This window comes from Gigantopelta aegis, chromosome 13 (genome assembly GCF_016097555.1).
Source record: "Gigantopelta aegis isolate Gae_Host chromosome 13, Gae_host_genome, whole genome shotgun sequence".
NCBI lineage: Eukaryota > Metazoa > Mollusca > Gastropoda > Neomphalida > Peltospiridae > Gigantopelta > Gigantopelta aegis.
The window spans coordinates 29,417,600-29,428,768 of NC_054711.1; the positions used below are offsets into that span (position 1 = coordinate 29,417,600).

The 11,169-nt window shown below is 37.4% G+C and overlaps 1 protein-coding gene across 1 annotated transcript in view; it reads right to left on the reverse strand.

Moving 5' to 3' along the window:
- Positions 1–9,820: 9,820 nt before the first annotated feature.
- The window catches only part of LOC121387514 (syntaxin-17-like), a 24,047-nt gene continuing 22,698 nt past the window's right edge, over positions 9,821–11,169 (reverse strand). The window contains exon 8 of the mRNA XM_041518656.1: positions 9,821–10,088. Coding sequence (XP_041374590.1) covers positions 9,877–10,088 — 212 coding nt within the window. The 3' untranslated portion in view covers positions 9,821–9,876. The remainder of the gene's footprint in view (positions 10,089–11,169) is intronic.

Consider the following 11,169-nt stretch of genomic DNA (forward strand, 5'->3'; position numbering starts at 1 on the left):
TACAAATATTTCAAATTCACATCTATTTAAAATGTTACCTTCAACCTGATGAACAAAATGAAGTAACAATTAACAGATCACAACCTTTATGTAGGTAAATTAATATAACCTGTAAAGTTGGTCTGACCCATGGCACTAACTAATGACCACCGGTAGTAGGGAAGTACATAGTACGGTAGGTGGTTACAAACTGCTCCTTAACAATGCCAGAAGTAACTACTGGACATTCTATGAAGTGGTCAGACTAAGACCACAGGTAAAAGCAGATGGGAAATAGCAGGTGTGTAGCACAGATAGCCACAAGAGACAAGCACATGTCGCGGTCGGAGAGACAAGGACTGGCATGCGAAGGTGGACAGCGAAAGAAATTGAAAGATAGAAGGAGTTTCCAGATTGAGAAGAAATGAGATGGAATTCAAGAGAGAGAAAGGAAAAGGGGGAAGTGAGATAAAAACCCCAACAACAATATATTTTTAAATAACCTGCAAGGGCTGTTATAGAATTTGCGAAGGGGGATATTCGAAAATATTATTATATATTTATACCCATCACCCACAAATCCTCTAAATAGTCCGACAAATAGTGAAGCACAACAGGTCTAAAGCAAGCATTACCCGGCACAACTAATTTGTTTATTTCCTAAGTTCAAGGGCCATAATCCTGTCAAAACTGAATAAATCGGCATGAAATTCAAACTTGATGTGTAACAGTACATGATAAAACTATACACAAAATGTTATTCAAACTTGATGTGTAACAGTACATGATAAAACTATACACAAAATGTTAGTTCAATATTTTGAGACATTGTGAAAAAAAAAGTCTTTGAAAACTATATGACATGTGGAACAGACAGACAGTGGGACAGAAAAAAAGAAAGAAGTGTTTTATTTAACGACGCACTCAACACATTTTAATTACGGTTATATGGCGTCAGACATATAGTTAAGGACCACACAGATTTTGAGAGGAAACCCGCTGTCGCCACTACATGGGCTACTCTTCCGATTGGCAGCAAGGGATCTTTTATTTGCACTTCCCACAGGCAGGACAGCACAAACCATGGCCTTTGTTGAACCAGTTATGGATCACTGGTCGGTGCAAGTGGATTACACCTACCCATTGAGCCTTGCGGAGCACTCACTCAGGGTTTGGAGTCGGTATCTGGATGAAAAATCCCATGCCTCGACTGGGATCCGAACCCAGTACCTACCAGCCTGTAGACCGATGGCCTGCCACGACGCCACCTAGACCGGTGACAGTGGGACAGGGACAAAATCTATATAGCCTCCTCTGGTTGGACCGGTAGGGGACTAATAATAATTATGGTATTTATACCACCCAATCCGGGACGTAGCCCAGTGGTAAAGCATTTGCTTGATTCGTGGTCGGTCTAGGATCAATCCCCGTCGGTGGACCCATATGGCTATTTCTCGTTCCAGCCAGTGCTCCACAACTGGTGTAATAAAGGTCGTGGTATGTACTATCCTGTCTGTGGGATGGTGCATATAAAAGATCCCTTGCTGCTAATCAAAAAGAGCAGCCCACGAAGTGGCGACAGCGGGTTTCCTTTCTCAATATCTGCGTGGTCCTTAACCATGTCTGATGCCATATAACCGTAAATAAAATGTGCTGAGTGCATTGTTAAATAAAACATTTCCTTCACCGTCCAACCCCCCCCCCCCATCAAGATAGTTATGTTTAGCAACACAACTAGAGCATATTGATTTAAATTATTAATCATTGGCTATTGGATTTCAAACATTTGGTAAATCTGATCTGCTACATTTTCCCCCATTAGCAGCAAGGGATCTTTTATATGGTTTTTGATATACCAGTCTTGGAACATGAGTCCACTGAGGTTGTTTAATCCTGTGACCAAAGCACCTCAGGCGAGCACTCTACCAACTAAACTATAGATTCCCCTCGTGGGGCAGATCTGTAACAAAAATATGATCAAGATGTTCACATCTGGCAGAAAGTGTGGAATTTCGTATACAGGAGTATTTTGGTCTACTAAATTTAAAAAACCCTGATGGATCCAAGAAGTCCCAACAGACTGGTTAGCCGCCATCTTTAATTTAAAGATGGCCACCATGACAAAATATCAATTGCTCATATTTCAGCTTCTGAATTGCATAGAAGATTGGAATTTGGTATATAGGGGTATTTTGGTTTGTTAAGTTCAAAAATTGATGGATCCAAGAAGTCTGACAGGCTGATTTACCACCATCTTGAATTTGAAGATGGCTGACATAACAAAATATCAATTGCTCATATTTCAGCTTCTGAACCACATAGAAGATTGGAAATTGGTTTATATGGGTATTTTGGAATGTAATTTCAAAAATTGATGGATCCAAGAAGTCTGACATACGTCTTTAATTTGAAGATGGCCACCATAACAAAATATCAATTGCTCATATTTCGTCTTGTGAACTACATAGGAGACTGGAATTTGGCTGCTATACATTTCTGTACTGTATTTTTGTATTACTGCAGGCCTTGACCTTAAGTGTTTTCTGTGGTAGCCCACTGGACTACCAGGTTATAAAATCTAGTAGCCCTCAGTAAATATTGTAGCCTCATAACACAAAATTCTTTTATTTAAACATGTTTTAGGGTGGGTTTTTGTAAATCATGAGCATTATACTGTGAAATACACACTTATTAAAACTGCATGATAACCCCTAATGAACATTAAAGTTTTTATTTTAAATCATTAAACGGAAACTGGGAAATATACAAAATTAAAACATTAATATGTAACAGAATGAAGTGTCTCATACATGTATGTGGCATAATATTTTGTAAGCCTTCATTACGTCTTATTGATTGTAGACTAACTGGACATGCCAAAACATTTGGTAGCCCATCGGACTACCGGGGTTAGATAACTAGTAGTCCGAGTGAGAAATTGGTAGCCAAAACACATAGGGCTACCGCTAAGGTCGAGTCCTGTACTGTAACCCACGAATAGCCTGACTGGTCATGCCTATCTACAACCAATGAGGACTGGGAATACACATACATAGAGGTTATTACCAGAGTGTTTTCCGGTATCGTCAATATCATATATTAGGAATAAAAAAATTATTATGCGAGGCTCTATATATATATGATATTGACGATACCGAAATACACGAGGGTAATAATCTCTTTATCATATAATCTCAAGCTTAATACAACGTGTTTTTGTAAACTGTACAGGCAACTTTAATTCCAGTCCGCCATTACTAGATATTCAAATGACGTAAGAATATGTGGCGCGGTGTATTTTTGAATGGAAGTGACGTCAAACTCGAATGACGTCATTTTGGATGTCTTTACATCAAAATAACGTTATGCCTAACGTTTTTTGTTTTCTGAACGCTGGAAAGCTTTCAGTGTCAAATTGCCATTGAAATTTATTTGTTTGATGACTATGAATGCACATGTCAATCATGGAGTGTCACCCAAGTACGTTTGCTTAAATGTCAATAAACCTAGTGCCGAGACCTTGACTAATTTATATCTAATTTGCAAAGTTATCAAATTCTTAAAGTATGTGATCTTAAAAATATCACATACTTTGATTGCACTGAAAATGTAAGATATTATATAATAAATGTATTTATACAGTTACCAACACCACAACATTTACTTTAATACAATATAGTTCAACATAAATAATATTTTCTACACAACTCCCATTTGGCTGTCATGGTTATGAATAATGGTTCAATTAATACTACAGGATTGGTTGATAGATGCAATTTTATATTACAAGTTATTTGAAAATGCATCTTAACTAGGGAAAAACCGAGAATGACAAAAATGTTGCTACACATCAAATGGTCATGACAAGATGCTATCTTGTGCTTTTATAAATTCGAAAATTTGTATATTTGATTTGATTCGATATCATCATGAAGCTTCGATTTAATTTGATTTTTATGAATTTGAAATTTCGAATGTTGTGGTATACTGACAATTGAACAAACTAACTTGAAACAAGTATGGTATACTGTATATCATATACATGTGTATACGGAATTCTCATACTTAAAAATTTAAATACTTAAATTATACATGTACCAGCATACCGTTCTTTATGATCATCGCCTGAAATCAAATCATGAGTGAAAAGTCATCTTCAGATGAATTTGGAACGCTGTGCTAGTAACTTTCAAATCTCATTAAAATGACGTTACCGGTAATCTCCATAAGTGCACCTGATCCAATGAATATTTATATCTTGTCTTTATTTTCCCTTCCTGAGCTGAATATTCCATGGTGAACTGCATCCGAAGTTTTTCCCAAGATATTCGAGATTCAAAATTCGATTAGATAATTTTAGAAAATTCAATTTGCACAGCCCTAATATAAGTAACTACAGACTAAAACATGAACACTGAAAACACACCACCCAATGTTCTTTTGTTATTGCTGTATCACATGTGCGAGGTTGTTATACAGCACACTATAACCCTAACCCTTGTATTCAATTTTGGGTTATACACAGATAACATCCAGTTATACAAAATCAGTTAAATGTTTGTTTGTTTTTTATTCTCGTATCCTTTTCACAACTACAAATCTGAATGCTGAGATTAGGCCTCCAGACCACTGGTATATACAGACCAGTACAAATTACTATATAAGACATATATATATAATAACCACAAACCACTGATATATAGTAACAACAGACCACTGGTGTATAGTAACCACAGACCACTGGTAAACAGTAACCATAGATCACTGGTCTATAGTAACCAGACTAATGGTCTACAGTAACCACAGACCACTGATAACAGTAACCATAGACCACTGGTCTATAGTAACCAGACTAATGATCTATAGTAACCACATACTACTGGTATACAGTAACCACAGACCATTGATATATAGTAACCACAGACCACTGGTGTATAGTAACCACAGACCATTGATATACAGTAACCACAGACCGCTGGTATATAGTAACAACCCGCTGGTATATAGTAACCACAGACCACTGATATATAGTAACCACAGACCACTGGTATATAGTAACCACAGACCACTGATATACAGTAACCACAGACCACTGGTCTATAGTAACCACAGACCACTGGTCTATAGTAACCACAGACCACTGATATACCGTAACCACAGACCACTGATATATAGTAACCACAGACCACTGGTCTATAGTAACCACAGACCACTGGTCTATAGTAACAACAGACCTCTGGTATATAGTAACCACACACCACTGGTCTACAGTAACAACAGACCACTGGTATATGGTAACCACAGACCACTGGTATACAGTAACTACAGACCACTGGTCTACAGTAACCAGAGACCACTGATATACAGTAACCACAGACCACTGGTCTATAGTAACCACAGACCACTGATATACAGTAACCATAGACCACTGGTATACAGTAACCACAGACCACTGGTATATAGTAACCATAGACCACTGGTATACAGAACCAAATAACTTCAAACAATCATGCCACAACCACATTAAGGAGACAGTAATTATCACATTTATGTACAAATATTATGGACCACAATGTGTTTTCTAAATATTGGTTAACAAAACCCCAAATAAAATAAACATACGATTCAACCCAAGCAACCGGCTAGTGTATAATAGAACAGAATATGGGTCTGTAATTCAACATGGTCCACTGGTCTATGATACAACATATGTTGTATTTATAATTCAAGATGAACAACCAGTCTCTTATACAACACAGACCATGGGTCTGTAATTCAACATGAACAACCAGTCTATGATAAAACAGAATATGGGTCTGTAATTCAAAATGATACAACACAGACCGTAAATCTTTAATTCAACATTAATTGCCACCTACATTTAAGTGTGATTCAACAAGCAACTGGTTTAAATTAACATAGGCCACTGATGTATGATTCAACAAACAACTGGTTCGTATCATCACAGGTCACCACTGGTGGAAATATTCGAGCATATTTCAAGGATATTTTTTAAAATCTACTACTTTTTCAACACAAATCTTCTGCTTTCTGTTGACTAAAGGTTGACAGGTCTACCTACCAGTGTATGATTCAACAATCCACTTGTCCAATTCAACACGGGCCACCAGTGTATGAGTCAACAATCCACTTGTTTGATTCAACACAAGCCACAAGTGTATGAGTCAACAATCCACTTGTTTGATTCAACACAGGCCACACGTGTATGAGTCAACAATCCACTTGTCTGATTCAACACAGGCTACCAGTGTATGATTCAACAATCCACTTGTCTGATTTAACACAGGCCACCAGTGTATGAGTCAACAATCCACTTGTCTGATTCAACACAGGCCACCAGTGTACGATTCAACAATCCACTTGTCTGATTCAACACAAGCCACCAGTGTACGATTCAACAATCCACTTGTCTGATTCAGCACAGGCACCAGTGTACGATTTAACAATCCACTTGTCTGATTCAACACAGGCCACCAGTGTACGATTCAACAATCCACTTGTCTGATTCAACACAGGCCACCAGTGTACGATTCAACAATCCACTTGTCTGATTCAACACAGGCCACCAGTGTACGATTCAACAATCCACTTGTCTGATTCAACACAGGCCACCAGTGTACGATTCAACAATCCACATGTCTGATTCAACACAGGCCACCAGTGTACGATTCAACAATCCACTTGTCTGATTCAACACAGGCCACCAGTGTACGATTCAACAATCCACTTGTCCGATTCAACACAGGCCACCAGTGTACGATTCAACAATCCACTTGTCCGATTCAACACAGGCCACCAGTGTACGATTCAACACTTGTCTGATTCAACACAGGCCACCAATGTACGATTCAACACTTGTCTGATTCAACACAGGCCACCAGTGTACGATTCAACAATCCACATGTCTGATTCAACACAGGCCACCAGTGTATGATTCAACAATCCACTTGTCTGATTCAACACAGGCCACCAGTGTACGATTCAACAATCCACATGTCTGATTCAACACAGGCCACCAGTGTACGATTCAACAATCCACATGTCTGATTCAACACAGGCCACCAGTGTATGATTCAACAATCCACTTGTCTGATTCAACACAGGCCACCAGTGTACGATTCAACAATCCACATGTCTGATTCAACACAGGCCACCAGTGTACGATTCAACAATCCACTTGTCCGATTCAACACAGGCCACCAGTGTACGATTCAACAATCCACTTGTCCGATTCAACACAGGCCACCAGTGTACGATTCAACAATCCACTTGTCTGATTCAACACAGGCCACCAGTGTACGATTCAACAATCCACTTGTCTGATTCAACACAGGCCACCAGTGTACGATTCAATAATCCACTTGTCTGATTCAACACAGGACACAGGAGTAAGATTAAACAATCCACATGTCTAATTCAACAGAGACTTCTTCAAATTATTTCCGTGCTAATATCCAATTAATCTCATTAAAACTCGATCTGGGTGAGAACCGACTCTGGGCTGTGAACCCAGTATATACCAGCCTTGTCCGATGGCTTAACTATGAAGCTACCGAGGTCAGTAAAGACTACTAATGCTGCTGCCATTCATCAAAATACTGTCAACTTGACAGAGTCATGGATTTCACACTATAGGCCTCACCAAAGTAAGACTTCAACATGACATTTCCATCACTCATAAATTTCTAGATCAAACTTGAGATAACATCAAATTTCAACTGCAAATTAAACTATATGCAATTTCTGTCTTTTGACACTGCCCCTACAATTGACATCATACATGTTTAAAAACATGATTGAGGCTTACTTAGTTTTGAAATATTCCAAATCTAGAAAAAAACTATCCTACCACACATCCAATTTAAGACTTCAAGACAATCAGAATTAAGTGACATTATCAAGATCGTATCTTGAAGGAATGCATGGTTTTCAAATCTAGAAAACACAATCCTACCACACATCCAATTTAAGACTTGAAGACAATCAGAATTGTGTGGCATTGTCATCAAGATTGTATCTTGATGAAATGTATGGTATTAACAGTATACCCATGTACATGTATGTATTATGATTAAATAAGAATTCAGCAGATGGAATATCTCGCCTACTATAACCTCATTTGGTGTCACTGATATAGTTACATTTATAGATGTTCATATCAGTATATGTTATAAAAAAAACTTTAAATTTTAAAAAAAGGTCGCCCTATTTGTGAAGTCATTTTAATGCTTTCAATATGTACACTATAGAGCAGATGAAGAAATTATACAAACGACATCACTATTCATGAGAAACACATACGAACTCAACCTCTGCAATTGCCCATTGCAAGTGGCAATGCCATGGAGGTTTTAATTATTCATGGCACTTTTTTTTGCTGTGGACAATATTCGATTTTTTCTTCTATGGCATGGTTTTTGCCGTAGACAGAGCCAATTACATCACTATTCAAAGTACCTGGTAATTAACTCTTGAGTTTTTTCCCTTTTAGCCAAAAAGCTATTTTAATGCAAGATTTTCAATAATTTTTATGAAACTGAAAGAACCTTTTTTGGAAATGAGGGGCAGAATGTAGCCCAGTGGTAAAGCATATGCTAGCTGAGCGGTCAGTGTGGGATCGATCCCCGTCAGTGGGCCCATTGGGCTATTTCTCGCTCCAGCCAGTGCACCACGACTGGTATATCAAAGACCGTGGTATATGCCATCCTGTCTGTGGGATGGTGCATATAAAAGATCCCTTGCTACTAATGGAAAAATGTAGCGGGTTTCCTCTCTAAGACTATATCACAATTACCAAATGTTTTGCATCCAATAGCTGATGATTTATAGAGCAATGTGCTCTAGTGGTGTCGTTAAACAAAACAAACTTTCTTCTTTTTTTTTAGAAATGAAAACATACATGTAACTAAGATCATCTTCTGATGTTTGACTACAGCTTGGCAAATAATTTTTCGGTCTGGTTTTCACTTTACTTCGTCATAAAGTTAACCTTTACACATGCATCGAGATGAACATTCATAGATGTAACTACAAACCAAGTTTAGCTGATATAGATCTGACATGTAGCTGTCTAAAAAGTATGATAATGTACATATATCACCTTTGTCCTTCAAAAAGACGAGAGAGAAAAGTAAATAAATAGAGATTATTATACAAGTTTGTGTGACATACTGATTTTATGAAACGAATGTTAGAAGTACTGTATTGCTTGAGCAAGAGCAATTAAGGGTCATACATGAATACTGACACGAGTTTCGTAAAATCAGTATGACTCACACGCGAGTGTAATAATTTCTTTATTATCCATATTATCCAAAATATAATTTTTATGAATAACAAGCTAGGACCATGTCAAAACATTTCAAAAGTAACTAGAAAGTGTTTACAAGACTGGGGAAGCCACTTTAAGTTATGACGTCGCTTCACAAAATGACGTCATTCTGTGTGCATGTGAAAAGCATTATGACACATGTGTCAACTGGTTATATTTCCTTGAATATCTTGAACTACTTACTACTAATAGATAAGCTCTATTTATGATACCCTGTATATGTACTCATGTACTCAGTAATTTTCATCACAAATCTCTTAGCTTCAACTGGTTGTCTCAAACATTCGGTCCTTAGTTGTGAAAAATTAATGGGACTGACATTACTAAAAGTAATGTCGAGGTTTGAATAAAACTACAACTTTCATCACAAATTTACCGTTATTTTGTTAAGCGCCTTCCTTCAATTACTGTTATCAATGTTTACCATAATAATATATAATACAAGATACCCACATTGCATTACACTACAAATATATCACAACACCGAAAAATCTCATAATATTCATTACTACAATTTTAAAATACTTTTTTCCCAATCGACACTGTTATTTTATTGCATCAGTGTCGGACTCTGAAACTGGCCGAGTTGTGCTCGGTTTCGTTTCGTTTCCTGGAAACCAGCTGAAAAACCGAGAGAGTGGGTTTTTGTCTTCAACAATCTCGGGTAAAGATGTCGAGCGTTTGGCGGTCATTTTACTCATCTCCAACTCAACCACCTTCTGTTGGCGATTCTTCAGTAATCTTCCACCTGCAAATCCTGAAATAATATGGTGAGGAGGTTAACGAAATTCATGCAATGAAAGGAATGTTATTTAATGATAAATACAGGGCTTCTAGATTATGGTAGCCCCCCTCCCATGGCTAGTGATATTCAATGGTGGGCTAGTAAATAACTACTATTGTCATGCTAGACAGGGCTTCTAGATTATGGTAGCCCCCTCCCATGGCTAGTGATATTCAATGGTGGGCTAGTAAATAACTACTATTGTCATGCCCGAGGGCTAGTGAATTTTTTTTGGTTTCAAATGTTGCAGTTACGTCTATTTTGTAAATATGAATATCCTGCTCCCCCCCCCCCACCCCCCAATGTTAGTGTTTTTAATCCCTATCTCCCTCTTTAGGTGACATATCCAATTATTACTATTATTTAGTGAAATTGTATTAACTTAAAGTAAAGTAGGGCTAGTGAATTTTTAATTGTGGCTAGTACATTTTTAAAATCACTGATCCCATGGCTTGTGGATTTTATAAACATTTTAGAAGCCCTGAAATTGTTTACATCAGTTTACAATGATAAACAGTTTGAGGATATAATGTAACAAAAACAAAACCAAAAATTAAAGCCGCTACCAGGTTTTTGTAGATTTGAAATCTTTTGACACTCACCACGACTGGTATATTAAAGGCTGTGGTATGTGCTGTCCTGTCTGTGGGATGGTGCATATAAAAGATCCCTTGCTACTAATTGAAAAATGAAGCTGGTTTCCTCTCTAAGACTAAATGTAAAAATTACCAAATGTTTGACATGCAACAGCAAATGATTAATAAATCAAAGTCAACTACTGGTGTCGTTAAACAATTTTTTTTTTTAAACTTTCTTTTGACACTGGACACTACATTTCACGTTCTTTGACAAATTTTAAATAGCAGTTGTCTTCCTATCATCTATCTAAAAATTATAAAAATATGTCCATTGATTTTCAAGATATTAGAGCACGTAAGTGTACCCTCCTTACATTTTCAATTACGGCTATTTGGTATAGTATCTAACATGTTATTTTGACACTTTATCAAAAGAAAGTACCGGCCTCGGTGGTGTCGTGGTTAGGCCATCGGTC